The 23648-nt window shown below is 43.7% G+C and overlaps 1 protein-coding gene across 1 annotated transcript in view; it reads right to left on the reverse strand.

Annotated features, from left to right (window-relative positions):
• BRCA1 (BRCA1 DNA repair associated) overlaps positions 1-23648 on the reverse strand; it is a 227260-nt gene that overhangs the window by 20380 nt on the left and 183232 nt on the right. The window contains exons 16-18 of the mRNA XM_069751885.1: positions 9954-10041; positions 6721-6798; positions 2624-2664 (exon numbers count right to left, since the gene is read on the reverse strand). Coding sequence (XP_069607986.1) covers positions 2624-2664; positions 6721-6798; positions 9954-10041 — 207 coding nt within the window. The remainder of the gene's footprint in view (positions 1-2623; positions 2665-6720; positions 6799-9953; positions 10042-23648) is intronic.

Below are 23648 nucleotides of genomic sequence, written 5' to 3' on the forward strand. Positions count from 1 at the left end.
TTCACCAGATAATCCAGCAGCAGGCATTGAAATCCTTTTCCCAATTGCAGGTGGAGTTTGGTCTGAGATCCACAGGGGAATATCAGTATGCGCAGATGAGACATGCCTTTAGAGCTCAGAATAAGAAAGCTGATATCAGGGTTCAAGATGATATAGTTTTGGAGTATGTGTGTGGTGACGGGACTACAAGGGGAGTTATTTCCACCCTGTATAAGGACCTTATGCACACGTTTTTGCTAGATTTCCCTATAAGGGCGAGAGCTAAATGGGAGAGGGACGTGGGGCCGATAGAGAATGAAACCTGGGAATCGGTGATGGAGTGGGTTCCGCGACTATCCTTGAGTGAACCATATAGACTCTCGCAGCTATATATTCTGCACAGAGTATATAAATCTCCGGAAGTGCTACACAAAGCGGGGTTGCGTGCCAACTCTGAGTGCCCGAGGTGTGCAAGTGAGAATGCAGGAATATATCACATGATGTGGACGTGTCCTAGGCTGGCTGCTTTTTGGGTGGTGGTTTTGAGCCGGGTTGAAGTAGCTTATAAGTGTAGAGTTCTTAGAGATCCGATAGTATGCTTGCTGGGATATGTGGAAGAAATTGGAGTTGACAATACCTGGAAGATTGCAATCGCTAGGCTACTATACATGGCTAGGAAAGGGATAGCACGAAATTGGATAAACGCTGAACCACCTGCGAGGAGGGAATTTCTCCAATATGTACAACATGGTCTAAAATTGGAAAAGGGGGTGTACAAAAAAAGGGGGAGAATAGAAATGTTTAATAGAATGTGGTCTCCTTGGCTTGAACTGGATTGAGGAGTATAGAAGTCGGGTTTCATAAGATCTGGATAAGGGTAAATTACTCAAGGCAGAGAAGGCCTCAGAGGGGTGCAGATTGGGAATGAGCTGTCTTATGGGGGGAGGGGGGCTGTTGGGGTAATGTTGGGGTTTATCAAAATAAGAAAATGTGTATGTGACATATTGTAATGTAAATGGCATTCTGATGTTCTTTATATTGTTAATAAAAAACTATTTAAATAAAAAAAAAGGGTACGCAGGACGCATGCAGCCGTAGGCGGAGCTGAATGAAGAGGTGCGGCAGTGGGCGGGGCTTCACGGTGGAAGACCGCAGCCCTGCTGAACGCTAGTGTGAAACTAGCCCTAGCATACGAATATGCTCTGATAACCAGGGCTGTGGAGTCAGTGAGCCAAACCTCAGACTCCTCAATTTCCATGACACAGAGTCAGACTCCGACTCCTCCAAAATGGGCTCTGACTCCGAGACGGACTCCACAGCCCTGCTGATAACACTTTATCTGAGCATGTTCGCTCATTACTACTCAGCACAAGTTCTGCAGTAACACATTTAGCTTTGGTCTGTTCTGAGTCTACACCGTCATCACTATATTTACATATAGAAATAACGCATTTCAAGAAGCACACTGCTCCGGACAAAGAGATGTGATGCTGAGTGTCAGGAATTGGGATTCCACAGGATTGATAAGAGCAAGATTTATAACAGCAGCTCAGTCAGGAGCAGGGAGAGAGTGGGGGAAGGATGTGAGCAGATAATTGCTACATAGAAATCAATGGGCTGGAGAGAGCTAACAGATGCCAAGAGGTGACCCCTTCTCCTGGAGTCTGGGCAGTCACTAGTGGCCGAGCTCCATGTAAAAGCTGTACATTATGTAAGACGAAAGATCTCATTGCAGGATAACAGCAGATGGAAAATGGAAGTCAGTTGCTAACGTGTAAATTTTTATGCTGTCTAACGCCATTTACTATCATGAGAATACTCCGCTAAAGCCCTTCGTTTAGGGAAGAGTAAGAAGGCCCCAAATCAGAGCTTCCATTAATGTAATGCGCACGGAAGCCTTTAACCTGCTTCATTCACGTTTTTCTTGACGATGAATAGCCTTTTATTGTGCTGACTGGCAAGGGTCCCAAAGGTAGGATTGCAAAGGATCAAAACACTGATTGCCCATCCAAAAAAAAGGCACCAATGTAAAAATGAACTCCTGGAGAACTACTTTAAAGTAGCATTTCAGTAACGTAATCGCTCTCATTACAGTCTATTACAAACTCATTCTGGCTATTTACACATACGGTAGGTTATAATAAATGCAAATGTATTTCTATTGAAGGAGAAAAAATACATGGTCTAGTTTCTATGCTACAATAATGACGATGATGAAATAATAATAAAAAATAATTGGGTCAAATTTCCCTCGAATTACCATCTCATTTGACACAGAAAGACACTAGTGCACACTAAGCGGTACAAGCAACCATACGTAGAATTACAACAGACTGGATTGCAGAGATGCTTTGATGATCTTACTGATCCTATTTTCATTATAGCTATACTGATTATTGCTGTAGCCAGTCAGTCCTGTTTAGATCAGAGCAGCGATTATTTCATATTTAGCCTATATGAATTTTCATGATCCAGAAAGCACATTTAACAGGTTTCACAAAAAATGTCCAGAAAATAAAGTAAAAGAGTTGAGGGTCCATAAACATGTACACAAAGCTGTGAACAGTGACGGCAATGGAAGTAATGCTTCATGTCAAGATGATTATCTATCATTTTTCACAAGGATATTTAATATCCGACTCACCTCATCAAGAATTCTCCCCTCTCTGAACGACTGCACAATCCCTAGATAAAAAGAAAGTCAAAAAGTGACTGATTACATTAGAATTTGCTCAATGCAGATAAGCAGCCGCAAGGATTAAAATAAAAAGGGAAAAAGAAAATCATGTTTGAGCCGGTGTCATAAATTTCCTCTCAGAGATGCATATCAAATTGATTTTATATGATGTCCCAGACTTATCCATGAGACACGGACAAATAAGAAACTGTTTAATATGGTACGCAGAGAGGGGCACAAATAGTAATCTAAATCTATATACTGTAGATAGAATTCTACCACAATTATGATAAAACTGAAGCATTTTTGCTGAGTAACAAGCCCCCTCCTCCCCACACACACACACAAAGAACAAGCAATGAGTCCAGAACGCAAGAACACAGCTTTCCTAGTGACCACTCTCATTCAAATAGACTGTGTTACTTCTAAAGAAGTAGTGATGAGAAGCTGCTGGTCACCAACAAAACCGCCAATCCTCAAATCTCTGAAAAAAAAAAAAAAATCAAAATCCCGACAAAGCGTTAATTCGTGCACCCTTGGTGTAGCCAAGAGGCTCAATGCTGTTTATATCACTAGTGACTGACAGCAGTGGGTTGGCAGGAGCTAGCACTACCTCCAGAAAAAACTCAGGCAAGCCAGTGCTGTCAGTCACCAGTGAAGGAGGCAGAAGCATGGAAAACCAGTGGCCAGAACAGGGTACTGAGCCTCTTGGCCACACCAAGGGTGCACTGAGCACCCTAACTGGCCTATTTGATTATCACTAGTTTGTCCAAAAAGGACGCAGAGATTAGAACGCTTAAATTGTGCTTTCTATAGGGGTTATATCCCCTACAAGGCTATGTGATTAGTTTATACAGTCCGCTTAGGCCCGACAGCCTTTGCTTAACCTTTTCTACAGCAAATTTGCACCAAGCAAGTGGATTCCGATGAGGATTTCCCCGCGAAAAACAGCTCATCATGTCGAATATAAATAAGGACTCTACCATCTTGGACAATGTTTCGCTGATCCCCAACACCCTCTGTACACTCCTATAACAATGCCGCACACATGTGACAGCAGCAACCTAAGACTGGATAATGCAGCTTTCACATGTGGCAACACTGCAGGCCGAGAGCACAGATAGCGGAGGGGAATACAGAAGCACGGTCAGGGATAATCCGACTTCTATCGGGATCTTTACACTCCAATATGCCTCCAATTTCATACACAAGCATATAGAGCTACTCCATCTTAGGAGCACTGGTGGTTTGCTTTGCTTTGTAGCCCATTAGCTTAATCATAAACACCCTGGCATGTTGGGGGGACAATTTTTACAAATTCATTACTTCAGAAAATAAAACTTACAGTAGATCCCATTGTGGGAATATTTATCTCTGCCATGTAGAAGCAAAATAAGAACAAAAAGTGGTTCTCCCGCTAATCCCTCTAATAAGATTCCGAGAAGAGCATAACAATGGAAGTCTAACACAGTCTTAAATATATTCTTTTTTTCCCCCTTTAGCTCCACTTTGAATAGTATAATAAGCATCTAATCACAGAGACTGCAAAATCCACTGCTTCTACAATAAGAAGTGACAGCCGCTTCTATTTTCACAAAAAGCCTTAGGAATATACTCTGATAGCGAGGGACTGCAATAGTAATAAACAGAAAAGTCTCATAGGAAACAGCAAAAGAAGGAAACAGGGAAAGTTCTATTACAGAATGCTGTCAGATAACTCATACAGGTGGAACGATTCAAGGAGAAGAGAATCCGATATGTAGATAACTAGGTTTATCATGTACATTTAAGAATACTGTAATGATTTAGAAATATTTGCAGATCGGCGCTCGTTCAGTAGCCGCTTTACGCACACAGACCGCTCTTCCAGTGCACGCTTAATGATCAGTTCCAGACCAATCAGTGCACATTGGGTGCCATTGTTCTCGGCAGCAAGGTCCTGCTTAGGCAAGATGATGTGCTACCGAGAAAGACCTCTTGATTACATCAAAACATTACTTCAACCAACGATTGAGTGGTCTGCAGTGTAGATGCATCTTTAGTCATTTAAAGACGTTATCTGGTGGCTTACAGGATTATATACAAGTCTGAAGCCCCCGTCACACATAGCGAGATCGCTAGCGAGATCGCTGCTGAGTCACAAGTTTTGTGACGCAACAGCGACCTCAGTAGCGATCTCGCTATGTGTGACACGTAGCAGCGACCAGGCTCCTGCTGTGAGATCGCTGGTCGTGTCGGAATGGCCTGGACCGTTTTTTGAACGTTGAGGTCCCGCTGGGCAGCACACATAGCTGTGTTTGACACCTTACCAACGACCTCGTTGACAGGACGTCCCATTGAATCATCATGAAATAGCATCGTTCTACAGGTCGCCGCATCGCTGCTGCGTCGTTGGGGAGATCGCACTGTGTGACATCTCACCAGCGACCACATAGCGACGCAGCAACGATCCCTGACAGGTCGTATCGTTGTCGGGATCGCTTAAGCGTCGCTATGTGTGACGGGGCCTTAACATTTATGGAAAGGACTAGAATTGTTCTTAAAATTTGTAGGTTTCTTAAAAGGGGATTTCTGAGCTCAACAGAAATTTCTGCAGTCACTCTGAGACGGTCAAATCCTTACAGGATGCAGAATGCAGACTGTCAGACCGTTACTGGATTTTCATCTCAAACTGAAATAGAATATTGAGAAACGCCACAACTATGCAAACTGAATACCTGTTGTCACGTGAATAGCTACTCAAGATGGAAATTATGAGGAATCCTGACAGTATGTAATTTGCACAATGTCTTGACAATCTGCAGTCATATACAATAGCTGAAGACATTTATATTGAACCTAGAAAAACCTTTTAGTCCTTCACACAAAGTAGGCTGCACCTGCTGATATTGGCAACATTGGGAAACCCATCAGTCGGCTGATAACTGGCGGCACCCATAGACAGTAAATATGGATCAGGAAGATTGAAATTTGCGCCTTTTATTTCCATGCGATATAAGTTGCTGACCGAGTCATTTAGGTGTATGACAGTTGGGAGAGGTAGCGGTCAGCAGTTACCTAAGGTGTATAGACGCCTTTACTATTACAGGAAATACCGGCCACATCAAGACATGCACATTTAAATGCCAAATTCACCTACATAAAACAGCTAATCATTATCCTCATCTTCCCTGGGAATACCTCTTTGGTACCCACCATTCTATACACAATGAGGCCTCCTATAATGATGTCTTGTCACACGTAAGTAACACAACCTATGATTGGATGCAACAATCGCCTATGAGGACACCGCAGGATGCCGAGTGTACACAGTGTGGCGGGGACCAGAGATAGTGGATTTTATTTTAAGCTTTTAAAACATATTTAATTCCATTAAAACTTCTCTGGACTTGCAGATTTGAGGTCAATCCACAACATTGTTGCAGATTTTCACTTCCCATTGAACTTAGTTGGAAATGCCACAAAAAATCCTCAAAAATGCTGCAAATTTATAAATCTGCAATGCAGGACAAAATGCTCTGCTACATGCAAAGCCTGCCACGACTTTCGAGAGTGTTCCTGTTCCCATCCACGAGAAACGGACCAATTTTTTCTATCAGTTGTAATCCTAGTTGCATCAGGTTATTTATATATTTTTTCCCCCACTGAACCAGGTAAACGGTTTGAACTTTATTCATCCATTGACTCGCAATGAATCAGATAAAAATGGATAGAACTAGAACGGAAAACTGAGCTACAATGTAGGCCTTCTTGTTTCATTCGTCTTGTACAGATCCTCACACACTTTAATGGCTGGGTCTGACCCTATAAAGTAACGAATAAGAATAGGACTTGCTCGGAATCTCACAAACTGGAGACACAGATCTGTTCTTACAACAAATGTGTGTATGGATTAATGAAACTATGGGTCAGTATGCTTTCAGACACAAAACAAAAAACAGAGCACATGGACGTGCCACACAGTTACGTAAATGCAGTGTAGCCACATGGACCATGTTTAGGGCCAAGATGCATCAGTGTTTCATTTGGAAAGGCCATTTAAGATACTAAAATCCAATACTTACATTCATAGCTAAGCACCCATTTTCTCCCAGCAATTCCCAGAAAATATTTCAACGTTCTTTCACACACGAGGTGTTCATCTACAAAAAACAGATATATGCATAAAATATATAATGTTGAAAATACATCTCTATTTTACTAAGTTATCTTATATACACACACACATATATAGGATGAACTTGGTAAGCCACAGTGCTTGGGTCTCATCATCTAAGACCCTGTTCAGAGGTGTCAGAGGATGCACAATGTGCCAAGAAAACATTCCTTGAACCCTTAACTCAGCTTCCATCATAAGATTTTTGATTTGCCCCAAATTCTGACCCTCCAATAAAACATTCAAAGAGGACCTGGACACCTTTCTTGAAAAACTAGAATATTACAGGCTATGGGTACTAAATTCTGTGATGGGACGTTGCTCCACGGAACTAGTCTGATTGACTTATGTGGAGTTGGGAAGGAGTTTTCCCACTGTTATGGGGCAATTTAGCATCTGCCCTGGATTTTTTTTGTCTTCCTCTGGATCAAAATGTTAGGCTATAGGTTAAACCCACTGGCCTAAAGGTACCTTCACACTGAGCAACTTTAGAACGATAACGATAGCGATCCTTGACGTTGCAGCGTCCTGGATAGCGATATCGTTTGTGTTTGACATGCAGCAGCGATCAGGATCCTGCTGTGACATCGCTGGTCGGAGCTAGAAGGCCAGCACCTTATTTCGTCCCTGGATCACCCGCTGGCATCGCTGAATCGGCGTGTGTGACGCCGATCCAGCGATGTCTTCACTTGTAACCAGGGTAAACATCGGGTTACTAAGCGCAGGGCCGCGCTTAGTAACCTGATATTTACCCTGGTTACCATTGTAAATGTAAAAAAAAACAAAAAAAAACACTACATACTTACATTCCGGTGTCTGACGCGTCCCCCGGCGTCAGCTTCCCTGCACTCCTCCTGCATCCTGTGTCAGCGCCGGCCGGCCGTAAAGCAGAGCACAGCGGTGACGTCACCACTCTGCTTTACGGCCGGCACTTACACAGTGCAGGGAAGCTGACGCCGGGGTAACGCGACAGACACCGGAATGTAAGTATGTAGTGTTTTTTTTTTTTTTACATTTACAATGGTAACCAGGGTAAATATCGGGTTACATCGTTGTCTATATCGCTGCAGCGTCGCTTAATGTGACGGTACCTTTAGATTAAAAATTGTGAAATATTGTAAACATACAGAATATACATACAATCAGAAGGTAGATACAAGATATTGTTCGTAAACGCTGGCCACAAAGCAGGAGGAGTAATTACAGATATAAAATGTGCATAATCATTCCCTCACATAACAGTTTCTACAATAATTTCCATGGAGCAGATCAGATAATCTTGCCTACGCTGCTTTATAAAATGTATTCCAAAAATAGAGAGTCACAATCGCCCTCATTTAACCAGCCAAAACCTACTGCTATTGTTGGCAAGCTGTCCCCGCATTCTTCCCACATGTCCGGGGCACATCGGATGTGTGATGCTTCCATGGACCGTCTTAGTCATTTCATATTCATACATGGCAGCAGCGCAGGGAGAAGACACAGTACTGATCTAAATGGTGTGTCACTCATTATGGCACTATCTGTCCTCTTCAGGCACGGACAGCACAGAAAAAACAAACAAGCAGAGAAAAGCAGGCTGGCATTTCTTTCCGCCCACCGACAGTTAATCAAGCCCAATTAGGGGCCTACAGCGCTAGCCAGGATGAGAGCTGCCTTGGTACAGATGTAGTCACCAATAGGTCGCTCTTTTTAAATGCTTATTTTTATAGGCGTTTTCATTCACTTACTAGCTTGGACGGTTGATGACGCAGATGGATTATACAAAACACTGATATTTTCCGTCAAGAGCTGACCGGTAAAGGCCTCATTGCCGGGTGTATTGGAAACAACAATAGACAAGAAAAAACAAAAAGTAGTTGTTCCATAGCGTCATAGGCAAAAAAAATCCACACTGAAGAAAGAGACTGAATGAATGTTCTTTTTTCGGTATTCATTGAGAGTTGATTAAAAACTCGATCTATTAAATAATTAAGTGGTAGATTGTATAGCTTCATTACAGAGCGCCCCCTAGACTTTACTGACACACACTGCATCAAGCTGGTGGATGGACGCGCATGCGCTATTCATCTGGTATGATGAGCCTCATCTCACGGCAGAGCACTAATCTCTGGTTATGATGTGGAGCTATATTTTACTGATTCTTTATGTATGAGAGTGGAAGGAGAGCATACACCGCTGCCTTTGTCTCCCCTAAGAGCAGAGAAAGAATATGTAAACTATGTGATCACATCGCAATCTCGGGATCAGTGTGGTGCTTGATACTACAGATAACATAATTATTAGGGATAAAGGTCGTCGGCGCCAACACTGACAACAATGTAAGTCATTTAAAAATATACCAATTTTTTTAAATATTTAAATTCAAAATACTTTGCCCATATTCTATCCACCGCATTTTAATATTTTTGTGGGATAACCCTTTAAATATTTGGCCCCATATTTCATAGAACTGTATATGGATTATCATCACTACATGTGCCCAACAACAAGTTCTCCATCTCAGACTCATAAGAGCCATGAGTGCACCATTCATTGCAGGTGTTAACCCCAACAACTACAAAACCAGTACCTGTCCATGGCTGGTCCTGATAGACTTGGCTATGGTATTCCTGCTTAGAGAACAAAAAAAGGACTGACAAGAAACCTAAAGGTATAGTAATATGCTTGGTTTTCAAACCCTCACCTTTTGGGTAAAAGTTGGCCAGAGAAACAGCACCACTACAGTGGTCAGTTACATGGCTATACTGAATATTTGGTCCATGTTCCTAACATTACAGGCAAATAAATGGTTGGGTACTTGCAAAACGGAAAGAACCTTTATAAATCTCTAAATCTCAATAAAAATGCAATTAAAAAAAAACAACATTTGTGAGGCTGTAAACAATCTTCCTCATGTCTCTCCTCCAGCCATGGGTGTTAAATAAACTGTAGATAAGCTGAAGGCATGTTCCAAAATGCTTTTCCTAGGCAGGGATTAGAGGCGGCTTTAAGACTGATCAGAACAGTTTCCCATTAACCTTTCTGTGTGGAAATAATCCGTGCAAATCCCAACAACTTGATGATATATATTTTAGTGTTCAGTGTGGTGTAATGGAGAACAGTACTGAAGAGGCTGCAGGGACAACAGCCCACACCTACCTGTTTTCATGATGACGTGAGTGGTCGATTCAGTCATTTTGCTGGAAAAGATGCTCTGGGTTTTCCGTGCAAACTTCTGAACCAGAATCTAAAGATGAAACAGAAAAGTGAATGTCCAAGATGATTGGTGTAACCAAGAACATCACCTAACTGCAGAATGCAAGGAACCCGGGTACAACAACAACATCATCCTATAATAAAATTCTACCTGACCGCCTCTAAAGGCCTCATAGTCATCAGACTAAGTCAGCTGACCGCCTCTAAAGGCCTCATATTCATCAGACTAAGTCAGCTGAACACACCAATAATGACATGTTCAAAATCAAACATGCAGGAGGATCCTCTTCTTTTCTGACTGCTGATCCTTGTGCTCTGGTCGTGATAAATGGAGTTTGGCACAAGAGTTAAATGTGAGATTTAGGAAGATTTTGGAATAGATTCCTTGTGTAAGTCCTTACAGAATTTGCATTCCATGCATGTGAATATGGTTTGGCCACCCCAATGAAAAGCATGACAAATTTTCTGGGTAGATTTTTGACACAACCACGAAAAAAAAATGCTTCTGTGTGGATTTCACAATGAAACACTGAGGATTATAATCCAGAGCTCTATTCAAATGCCTAAACTTTAGGGCTACAGTCTTCCCAGCAGTAACTGTAATAATATATATATATATATATATATATATATATATATATATATATATACACAGGTCCTTCTCAAAAAATTAGCATATAGTGTTAAATTTCATTATTTACCATAATGTAATGATTACAATTAAACTTTCATATATTATAGATTCATTATCCACCAACTGAAATTTGTCAGGTCTTTTATTGTTTTAATACTGATGATTTTGGCATACAACTCCTGATAACCCAAAAAACCTGTCTCAATAAATTAGCATATTTCACCCATCCAATCAAATAAAAGTGTTTTTTAATAACAAACAAAAAAACCAACAAATAATAATGTTCAGTTATGCACTCAATACTTGGTCGGGAATCCTTTGGCAGAAATGACTGCTTCAATGCGGCGTGGCATGGAGGCAATCAGCCTGTGACACTGCTGAGATGTTATGGAGGCCCAGGATGCTTCAATAGCGGCCTTAAGCTCATCCAGAGTGTTGGGTCTTGCGTCTCTCAACTTTCTCTTCACAATATCCCACAGATTCTCTATGGGGTTCAGGTCAGGAGAGTTGGCAGGCCAATTGAGCACAGTAATACCATGGTCAGTAAACCATTTACCAGTGGTTTTGGCACTGTGAGCAGGTGCCAGGTCGTGCTGAAAAATGAAATCTTCATCTCCATAAAGCATTTCAGCCGATGGAAGCATGAAGTGCTCCAAAATCTCCTGATAGCTAGCTGCATTGACCCTGCCCTTGATGAAACACAGTGGACCAACACCAGCAGCTGACATGGCACCCCACACCATCACTGACTGTGGGTACTTGACACTGGACTTCAGGCATTTTGGCATTTCCTTCTCCCCAGTCTTCCTCCAGACTCTGGCACCTTGATTTCCGAATGACATGCAAAATTTGCTTTCATCAGAAAAAAGTACTTGGGACCACTTAGCAACAGTCCAGTGCTGCTTCTCTGTAGCTCAAAGGTGGCTTCACCTGGGGAATGCGGCACCTGTAGCCCATTTACTGCACACGCCTGTGCACGGTGGCTCTGGATGTTTCCACACCAGACTCAGTCCACTGCTTCCTCAGGTTCCCCAAGGTCTGGAATCGGTCCTTCTCCACAATCTTCCTCAGGGTCCGGTCTCCTCTTCTTGTTGTACAGCGTTTTCTGCCACATTGTTTCCTTCCAACAGACTTACCATTGAGGTGCCTTGATACAACACTCTGGGAACAGCCTATTTGTTGAGAAATTTCTTTCTGGGTCTTACCCTCTTGCTTGAGGGTGTCAATGATGGCCTTCTTGACATCTGTCAGGTCGCTAGTCTTACCCATGATGGGGGTTTTGAGTAATGAACCAGGCAGGGAGTTTATAAAAGCCTCAGGTATCTTTTGCATGTGTTTAGAGTTAATTAGTTGATTCAGAAGATTAGGGTAATAGGTCGTTTAGAGAACCTTTTCTTGATATGCTAATTTATTGAGACAGGGTTTTTGGGCTATCAGGAGTTGTATGCCAAAATCATCAGTATTAAAACAATAAAAGACCTGACAAATTTCAGTTGGTGGATAATGAATCTATAATATATGAAAGTTTAATTGTAATCATTACATTATGGTAAATAATGAAATGTAACACTATATGCTAATTTTTTGAGAAGGACCTGTATATATATATATATATATATATATATATATATACATATACATATATATATATATATATATATATATATATATATATATATATACACATATACATATACATATATATACACACACACACACTAGATTGTGGCCCGATTCTAACGCATCGGGTATTCTAGAATATGCATGTCCCTGTAATATATGGACAATGATGATTCCAGAATTTGCGGCAGACTGTGTCCGTCGCTGATTGATCGAGGCAACCTTTATGACATCATCGTCGCCATGGCAACCATTATGACATCATCGTCGCTGTGCCCGTTGCTGATTGGTCGAGGCCGCCAAGCCTCGACCAATCAGAGACGCAGGATTTCTACGTCGATGCTGTGTCGGTCTCTGATTGGTCAAGGCCGCCAGGCCTCGACCAATCAGAGAGCCGGGATTTCCAGGACAGACAAACAGACGGAAAAACCCTTAGACAATTATATATATACTAGATTGTGGCCCGATTCTAACGCATCGGGTATTCTAGAATATGCATGTCCCCGTAGTATATGGACAATGATGATTCCAGAATTCGCGGCAGACTGTGCCCGTCGCTGATTGGTCGAGGCAACCTTTATGACATAGTCGCCATGGCAACCATTATGACATCTACGTCGATACTGTGCCCGTCGCTGAATCAGAAACGTGAGATGTCTACGTCCTTTATGACATCATCGTCGCTGTGCCCGTTGCTGATTGATTGGTCGAGGCCGCCAGGCCTCGACCAGAGACGCGGGATTTCTACGTCGATGCTGTGCCGGTCTCTGATTGGTCGAGGCCTGGCGGCCTCGACCAATCAGACGCGGGATTTCCAGGACAGACAGACAGACGGAAAAACCCTTAGACAAATATATATATATATATATATATATATATATATATATATATATATATATATACACATATACATATACACACACATACACATGAATGTCCTCTTCTATTGTGATTCGATCTGTGATGATAATGAGCTTGCTGAAAGGTCTTCTGTAAAGAACTGGCTACTGTGTAAATTACAATATCACTGAGGTGTGTGTATAGTATATATATTATACTTACCGTATATACTCGAGTATAAGCCGAGATTTTCAGCCCAAATTTTTGGGCTGAAAGTGCCCCTCTCGGCTTATACTTGAGTCACGGTCGGCGGGTGAGGGGGAGAGAGGTCTGAGGCATACTTACCTGCTTCCGGGGCTCCAGGCGCTCCCCCTGCCTGTCCCACGGTCTTCAGGTGCTGCAGCTCTTCCCCTGTTCAGCGGTCACGTGGGACCGCTCATTAAAGTTATGAATATGGACTCCACTCCCATAGGGGTGGAGCCGGATAATCATATCTGTAATGAGCGGTGCCAGTATCCGCTGACAGAGGCAGAGGCTGCGGCACCCAAAGACCAGCTGTCCGGGAGAAGGAGCCAGGGACACCGGGAGCAGGTAAGTATTACATATTCACCTGTCCGCGTTCCACCCGCCGGGCGCCGCTCCGTCTTCGCGTCCTCTTGCAGTGACTGTTCAGGTCAGAGGGCGCGATGACATGCTAGTGTGCGCACCGCCCTCCACCTGATCAGTCAGTGCGGAGAGACGCCGAGACGGGACGCTGAGGAGCTGCAAGCAAGAGAGGTGAGTATGTCATTTTTTTTTTTATTGCAGCAGCATTATATATGACACAGTTTTATATGGCACATCTATGGGGAAATAATCAACGGTGCAGAGCATTCTATATGGCAGAGCACTATATGGCACAGCCTTCTATGGCACATCTATGGGGCAATAATGAACGGTGCAGAGCACTATATGGCACAGCTTTCTATGGCACATCTATGGGGCAATAATGAACGGTGCAGAGCATTCTATATGGCAGAGCATTCTATATGGCACAGCTTTCTATGACACATCTATGGGGCAATAATGAACGGTGTAGAGCATTCTATATGGCACAGCTTTATATGGCACATCTATGGGGCCATAATGAAAGGTGCAGAGCAGTATATGTGGCACAGTTTTATATGGAGCATCTATAGGGCAATAATGAACGGTATAGAACATTATATGTGGCACAGCATTATACGGAGCATCTATGGGGCCATAATGAACGGTGCAGAGCATTATAAATGGTGCAGCTTTCTATGGAGCATCTATGGGGCCATAATGAACGGTGCAGAGCATTATATGTGGGGCACAGCTTTCTATGGAGCATCTATGGGGCCATAATGAACGGTGCAGAGCATTATATGTGGCACAGCTTTATGTGGAGCATCTATGGGGCCATAATGAACGGTGCAGAGCATTATATGTGGGGCACAGCTTTCTATGGAGCATCTATGGGGCCATAATGAACGGTGCAGAGCATTATATGTGGCACAGCTTTATATGGAGCATCTATGGGGCCATAATGAACGGTGCAGAGCATTATATATGGCACAGCATTATACGGAGCATCTATGGGGCAATAATGAATGGTATGGAGCATTATATATGGCACAGCTTTATATGGAGCATCTATGGGGCCATAATGAATGGTGCAGAGCATTATATGTGGCACAGCTTTATATGGAGCATCTATGGGGCAATAATGAATGGTATGGAGCATCTATTTTTATTTTTGAAATTCACCGGTAGCTGTTGCATTTCCTACCCTAGGCTTATACTCGAGTCAATAAGTTTTCCCAGTTTTTTGTGGCAAAATTAGGGGAGTCGGCTTATACTCGAGTATATACGGTACATTTTAATAATAAAAATTTACTCATAACACAACACAAAGTAAACACAATTTTCTGATAAAAATTCCCGTTACAACCAGAAAGGTTGCAAAGATGTAATAAAAAAAAATTGAATGTCACTATTTATTAAGGATTGTATTTGTATGAACCATGTAGAAAAATGTCAAATTCTTTGAATGTCTATATTTTAATTCCTGCCTGACAAGTAGGTACACGACAAACTCAATTTCTATTTGAGAGAAAATCAAACATCATGTACATCTGACAGAAAGTAAGCAGAAAGGGATAATGCAGAAAGGAGAGAAATCATTCCCTGCAGGACAGATTTTTGAAAAACAAAAATATACATATTTATTGTACCGGAAACCAGTCAAAAAATAGGAAATTCTCAGCCTCACTGCTGAAGGACTTTGAAATGCAATTCTTCTCAGAAGTAATTCAAATTCATTTCTCAATAATTTATGAAGCAAGTGGAATTGAGAGCTCTGGCGGAGGGATTATGAGAGGCTGTGTGTTGATGGTGTGTGCCAAAAATTCAGAGCCTCGCAGGCTCTCAAGTATGTAAGTGGCGATAATGCCAAAAGGTCACTGCTAGACGCAGAGGCTTCAGCCCACTTAAAAGGAACTGAAGGAGGGAAACCTGCTTGCTTTGCTGCTGGAGGAGATGCCATCTTTATCGATTATAGCGGCCACATTAAAGAGATGAGGAAATGCACAGGTAAAACTGGACAAATACACTATTGATGCATCCCCAGTGCAAGGATGAGACGCACAGTTAGTGTTTTCATAAAGTAACACTCCACAAAGGATTTAGATTTATATACACCATCGGGGTCATTTCTTTGTGTTCTTATTTTTGAAGCACTTATCAGCTCAGCTCTTTTATGCCACATTTATAATGCAGATATATGTTTACTCAAATCAATATAAGGTATTTGAACAGCTACTTAAAGGGGTTGTCCAGCCATAAATTATCCTCCATGCAGTTCATCAATATCAGATCGAAGACAGCCCGACACCCTAACGGATCAAAAGGTATTCGCTCGGGTGGTCTGATGTAAATACTGAACGGAGGTGTGCAGCTCCGCAGAATAAGAGCTGAGCTACAGCTCTCAGGAGCGGACGCTACATATTCAACACAACTGTGCAGTACTGCCGGAGTGACTAACAGTCCACCCATCGCAGAAGCAAATAGTCCAGTTGTCGGACCTCACCGATCTGATATTGTTAGTCAATGTAAAACCATTAGTCAATTGTTCAATGGTCTCAGAGCATAATTTTTCCGACTAGTGTCTCAGGAGGTTCTTGCGATTTTCTAGCCCCACTAGCCACCAGGGATGTTGCAGAGTAAAGCTAGACCAGTGCAGAGCCACAGGACTAAAATGAGAGAAAGGACATAATCACTGACACGTGGCTCCTGAATTGTAGTAGGCCATGTGCATACGTTCAGGTTTTTTCGCGTTTTTTTTCGCGCTAAAAACGCTATAAAAACTCATTAAAAAGGCATACATTATGCATTCTATCATTTAGAATGCATTCTGCATGTTTTGTGCACATGGATGATTTTTTTTCCGTGAAAAAAACGCATTGCGGTAAAAAAAATGAGCATGTTCATTATTTTTGCGGATTTTCGGCGTTTTTCCCGCAATTTTATGCATTTGGGGAAAAATGCACAAAAAGCGCACCAAAACCCATCAAAAACGCTGTAAAATCGAATGCGGATTTCTGGCAGAAATGTCCGGTTTTTGTCAGGAAAATTTCTGCAAGAAATCCTGACATGTGCACATACCATTACATGGTTTCATTTGTTATTAAATTATTTGATTTCCCACCTAACCTGGAAATAGGCATCGTGAGCCACAGGGAGCACACTGAGCACCACAATGCAGAGGCACTTAAAATCGCTTGTAAAGATAGTCCTATCAATTACCGTAGATAAGACTCGTTCACAAGACTCTTGGGACAAAGTACAATTGACTTGGGAATCATAGTACCCAGACAGGATGTATAGATACACAGAGAGTAACCTCAGACCGAATGGGAGAACTAAATTAAAAAATAGGGCCACTAAATGTAAATTTTTACATAAATTAACATTATATTGTTTCTTAGATAATGTGCCTTACCACTTGTTCTAAAGCTAGCCCTTAAAAGGAATGTCTGGCGTTATGAAATTGTTGACTACTTACGGATAGCTCCGCTGGTTAGCCACATGTAAACAGTGAATGGCCCAGGACCAGCTGAGCTCGCTTGACTACATAGTGAATGGATATAAACAGTGAATGGTCCAGGACCAGCTGAGCTCGGTTCACTATGTAGTGGCCGGATGTAAATAGTGAATGGTCCGGGACCAGCTGAGCTCAGATCACTATGTAGTAGCCAGATGTAAACAGTGAATGGTCCAGGACCAGCTGAGCTCGGATCACTATGTAGTAGCCAGATGTAAACAGTGAATGGTGCAGGACCAGCTGAGCTCGGATCACTATGTAGTGGCCGTATGTAAACAGTGAATGGTCCAGGACCAGCTGAGCTCGGATTACTATGTAGTGGCCGGATGTAAATAGTGAATGGTCCGGGACCAGCTGAGCTCAGATCACTATGTAGTGGCCGGATGTAAACAGTGAATGGTGCAGGACCAGCTGAGCTCGGATCACTATGTAGTGGCCGGATGTAAACAGTGAATGGTCCGGGACCAGCTGAGCTCGGATCACTATGTAGTGGCCGGATGTAAACAGTGAATGGTCCGGGACCAGCTGAGCTCGGATCACTATGTAGTGGCCGGATGTAAACAGTGAATGGTCCAGGACCAGCTGAGCTCGGATCACTATGTAGTGGCCGGATGTAAATAGTGAATGGTCCGGGACCAGCTGAGCTCAGATCACTATGTAGTAGCCGGATGTAAACAGTGAATGGTGCAGGACCAGCTGAGCTCGGATCACTATGTAGTGGCCGGATGTAAACAGTGAATGGTCCGGGACCAGCTGAGCTCGGATCACTATGTAGTGGCCGGATGTAAACAGTGAATGGTCCGGGACCAGCTGAGCTCGGATCAATATGTAGTGGCCGGATGTAAACAGTGAATGGTCCAGGACCAGCTGAGCTCGGATCACTATGTAGTGGCCGGATGTAAACAGTGAATGGTCCGGGACCAGCTGAGCTCGGTTCACTATGTAGTGGCCGGATGTAAACAGTGAATGGTCCGGGACCAGCTGAGCTCGGATCACTATGTAGTGGCCGGATGTAAACAGTGAATGGTCCGGGACCAGCTGAGCTCGGATCACTATGTAGTGGCCGGATGTAAACAGTGAATGGTCCAGGACCAGCTGAGCTCGGATCACTATGTAGTAGCCGGATGTAAACAGTGAATGGTGCAGGACCAGCTGAGCTCGGATCACTATGTAGTAGCCAGATGTAAACAGTGAATGGTGCAGGACCAGCTCAGCTCGGATCACTATGTAGTGGCTGGATGTAAACAGTGAATGGTCCAGGACCAGCTGAGCTCGGATCACTATGTAGTGGCCGTATGTAAACAGTGAATGGTGCAGGACCAGCTGAGCTCGGATCACTATGTAGTGGCCGGATGTAAATAGTGAATGGTCCGGGACCAGCTGAGCTCAGATCACTATGTAGTAGCCGGATGTAAACAGTGAATGGTGCAGGACCAGCTGAGCTCGGATCACTATGTAGTGGCCGGATGTAAACAGTGAATGGTCCGGGACCAGCTGAGCTCGGATCACTATGTAGTGGCCGGATGTAAACAGTGAATGGTCCGGGACCAGCTGAGCTCGGATCACTATGTAGTGGCCGGATGTAAACAGTGAATGGTCCAGGACCAGCTGAGCTCGGATCACTATGTAGTAGCCGGATGTAAACAGTGAATGGTGCAGGACCAGCTGAGCTCGGATCACTATGTAGTAGCCAGATGTAAACAGTGAATGGTGCAGGACCAGCTCAGCTCGGATCACTATGTAGTGGCTGGATGTAAACAGTGAATGGTCCAGGACCAGCTGAGCTCGGATCACTATGTAGTGGCCGGATGTAAACAGTGAATGGTCCGGGACCAGCTGAGCTCGGATCACTATGTAGTAGCCGGATGTAAACAGTGAATGGTGCAGGACCAGCTGAGCTCGGTTCACTATGTAGTGGCCGTATGTAAACAGTGAATGGTCCAGGACCAGCTAAGCTCGGATCACTATGTAGTGGCCGTATGTAAACAGTGAATGGTCCAGGACCAGCTGAGCTCGGATCACTATGTAGTGGCCGTATGTAAACAGTGAATGGTCCAGGACCAGCTAAGCTCGGATCACTATGTAGTGGCCGGATGTAAACAGTGAATGGTCCGGGACCAGCTGAGCTCGGATCACTATGTAGTAGCCGGATGTAAACAGTGAATGGTCCAGGACCAGCTGAGCTCGGATCACTATATAGTGGCCGGATGTAAACAGTGAATGGTCCGGGACCAGCTGAGCTCGGATCACTATGTAGTAGCCGGATGTAAACAGTGAATGGTCCAGGACCAGCTGAGCTCGGATCACTATGTAGTGGCCGGATGTAAACAGTGAATGGTCCGGGACCAGCTGAGCTCGGATCACTATGTAGTGGCTGGATGTAAACAGTGAATGGTCCGGGACCAGCTGAGCTCGGATCACTATGTAGTAGCCGGATGTAAACAGTGAATGGACCAGGACCAGCTGAGCTCGGATCACTATGTAGTAGCCGGATGTAAACAGTGAATGTCCCAGGACCAGCTGAGCTCGGATCACTATGTAGTAGCCGGATGTAAACAGTGAATGGTCCAGGACCAGCTGAGCTCGGATCACTATGCAGTGGCCGGATGTAAACAGTGAATAGTCCAGGACCAGCTGAGCTCGGATCACTATGTAGTGGCCGGATGTAAACAGTGAATGGTCCGGGAGCAGCTGAGCTCAGATCACTATGTTTTGGACAGATGTAAATAGTGATCCGAGCTCAGCTGGTCCTGGACCATTCACAATTTACATCCGGCCACTACATAGTGATCCAAGCTCAGCTGGTCCTGGACCATTCACAATTTACATCCGGCCACTACTTAGTGATCTGAGCTCAGCTGGTCCTAGACCATTCACAATTTACATCCGGCCACTACTTAGTGATAAATAATAATAATCTTTATTTTTATATAGCGCTAACATATTCCGCAGCGCTTTACATTTAGCACACATTATCATCACTGTCCCAGATGGGGCTCACAATCTAAATTCCCTATCAGTATGTCTTTGGAATGTGGGAGGAAACCGGAGTGCCCGGAGGAAACCCACGCAAACACGGAGAGAACATACAAACTCTTTGCAGATGTTGTCCTTGGTGGGGTTTGAACCCAGGACTCCAGCGCTGCAAGGCTGCTGTGCTAACCACTACGCCACCGTGCCGCCCAGTTCACTAAGTAGTGGCCGGATGTAAATTGTGAATGGTCCAGGACCAGCTGAGCTTGGATCACTATGTAGTGGCCGGATGTAAACAGGAATGGTGCAGGACCAGCTGAGCTCGGATCACTATGTAGTGGCCGGATGTAAACAGGAATGGTCTGGGAGCAGCTGAGCTCAGATCACTATGTTTTGGACAGATGTAAATAGTGAATGGTCCAGGACCAGCTGAGCTCGGATCACTATGCAGTGGCCGGATGGAAATTGTGAATGGTCCGGGACCAGCTGAGCTCGGGTCACTATGTAGTGGCCGGATGTAAACAGTGAATGGTCCAGGACCAGCTGAGCTCGGGTCACGATGTAGTGGCCGGATGTAAATAGTGAATGGTCCGGGACCAGCTGAGCTCAGATCACTATGTAGTGGCCGGATGTAAACAGTGAATGGTCCAGGACCAGCTGAGCTCACGTCACTATGTAGTGGCCGGATGTAAACAGTGAATGGTCCAGGACCAGCTGAGCTCAGATCACTATGTAGTGGCTGGATATAAACAGTGAATGGTCCAGGACTAGCTGAGCTTGGATCACTATGTAGTCGTCTGATGTAACAGTGAATGGTCCAGGACCAGCTGAGCTCGGATCAATAAGTAGTGGCCGGATGTAAACAGTGAATGGTCCGGGACCAGATGAGCTCGGATCACTAAGTAGTAGCCGGATGTAAACAGTGAATGGTCCGGGAGCAGCTGAGCTCGGATCACTATGTAGTGGCCGGATGTAAACCGTGGATGGTCCAGGACCAGCTGAGCTCGATTCACTGTGTAGTGGCCATTGGTGAGAACAGCAACTCACAGGCTATTCAGCGCTGCTATTGCTCCATGTAATTAATCAGTCATAATCTATTAAAAATAATAATTAAAACCAGCTCTACAGGAACTTTAGAGAAATCACTTTTTTTCCCCATAGGGAGTTACATAAATCTCGAGATTTGTAACAGGATGGCAGTGATGGAGTGCTCTGATTAACCAGCATAAAGCACTCACTTCTGCATTATATCCATCATGTTACCAATCCTGACATGGCGTCTGATATTGCAGAGTTGCTGTAATAGTTTTAATTAAGTTCCTGAAGGTTGTGTTGTCATGTTCTATCCAGAATTATACACTCATGGAAAAAAGGTTTGGTGCCAAGCCTAATGACATCCCATGCAACTCTGCCAACATCATTAACAGTCCCAGTCTGATTAATTGCCTCCATTCTCACCATTTAGCCGTGCTCTGCTCCAGCAGTTAGTGCAGGTGGATCATCGTTAGACTGGAGCGAGAATTAATTACTGGTAACATAATGGTTAGTTGCGTTGGTCATAAATTTGACAAACTTGACTGATGTGGAAGCTGTATTATGCTTCATAGTAGATATAACATCCAAGAGCATTTTCTAACAAATACAGAGCAGGCTTGGTCTAAACCATACCAGAGGGCTGGAAATAGGAGTATTCTCCACAATCAGATATCACATCAGTACTTTCCACATTCATGTAGCCAAAAGATTAAAGCTGAGCAGAGCTGACAGCATATACATAAGTAACATAGGTAGCAAGGCTGAAAAAGACATTTGTCCATCCAGTTCAGCCTATATTCCATCATAATAAATCCCCAGATCTACATCCTTCTAAAGAACCTAAGAACTGCAAGATACAATATTGTTATGCTCCAGGAAGACATCCAGGTCTCTCTTGGACCCCTCGACTGAGTTTGTCATCACCACCTCTTCAGGCAAGGAATTGCAGATTCTCACTGCCCTAACAGTAAAGAATCCTCTTCTATGTTGGTGGAAAAACCTTCTCTCCTCCAGACTCAGAGAATGCCCCCTTATGACCGTCACCTTCCTTGGCATAAACAGATCCTCGGAGAGATATTTGTATTGTCCCCCTTATATACTTATACATTGTTCTTAGATCACACCTCAGTCTTTTTTCTAGACTAAATAATCCTAATTTTGCTAATCTCTATGGGTATTGTAGTTACCCCATCCCCTTTATTAATTTTGTTGCCCTCCTTTGTACTTGCTCTAGTTCCATTATATCCTTCCTGAGCACCGGTGCCAAAACTGTACACAGTACTCCATGTGCGGTCCAACCAGGGATTTGTACAGACGCAGTATAATGCTCTCATCATGTGTATCCAGACCTCTTTTAATGCACTCCATGATCCTGTTTACCTTGGCACGGTGCTTTCCTTCATTCTACAGATCAGTAGACAGACCTCCGACAAAAGCATCATATCCTAGTAGCATGCCACCAATAAGCCAGATGCCTTTGTGTATGGGATCTTCACAGCTCTCAACTAAAATGATGTCGGGGACAAAAGGAACCATCCTACTGAATTTCCATCACCAATCCTTTTGTTCTTCCTGGAGATAAGCAGCTTCCAGGGTCATCTGGGAAAGGGCTCTCTCAGAGATCACATGAGCGCTTGGCTATGACTTTCTGTGCATGGGAGAGTTCGGACAGATAGCAGTCGGCTGAATCTTAACATTTTCAAACTGTCCACTAGGCTTTTTTTCTTTTCTTTTAGACTTTAGCTTCCTTTGATTTCAAGAAATAAAATACATACAAAGCCACATTGGTCCAAACCCTATCTAATGTTCTGAAGTGTTTAATAAGTGTGTGTAAAAAGTCATTGGGAAGGGAGGAGGAGCAGGGCCATTGTGGGATCACCTACTGTGATTGGAGGATCCTGCGTTTTCAGCTGTGTATAGAAGTGTTACCTGTCATTGTAATCCTGTAACTCCAAGGACGTCCACCCATTTCTTCTGATACATGTTGGCACCAATGACACGGCAAGGAAGGACCTACCGACAATCTGCAAAGACTTTGAAGAGTTGGGGAAGAAAGTAAAGGAACTGGATGCACAGGTAGTTTTTTCTTCTATCCTTCCAGTAGACGGGCATGGCACCAGGAGATGGAACAGGATCCTTGATGCAAACAACTGGCTAAGACGATGGTGCAGACAACAAGGATTCGGATTCCTGGACCACGGTGTGAATTACTTGTACGATGGACTCCTCGCCAGAGACGGACTACACCTCAACAAACCTGGGAAACACACATTCGCCAGAAGACTCGCTACACTCATCAGGAGGGTGTTAAACTAGAAGAAGAGGGGACGGGAAGAAAAACATTAGACTTGAACAAACAAGATCCAGGAAAACATACTCAGAAGGGAGGTAAGAACATTTCTAAAACAATCCACAGCGAGGAGATTGGAAC

Source organism: Ranitomeya imitator, chromosome 2, assembly GCF_032444005.1.
Source record: "Ranitomeya imitator isolate aRanImi1 chromosome 2, aRanImi1.pri, whole genome shotgun sequence".
Taxonomy (NCBI): domain Eukaryota; kingdom Metazoa; phylum Chordata; class Amphibia; order Anura; family Dendrobatidae; genus Ranitomeya; species Ranitomeya imitator.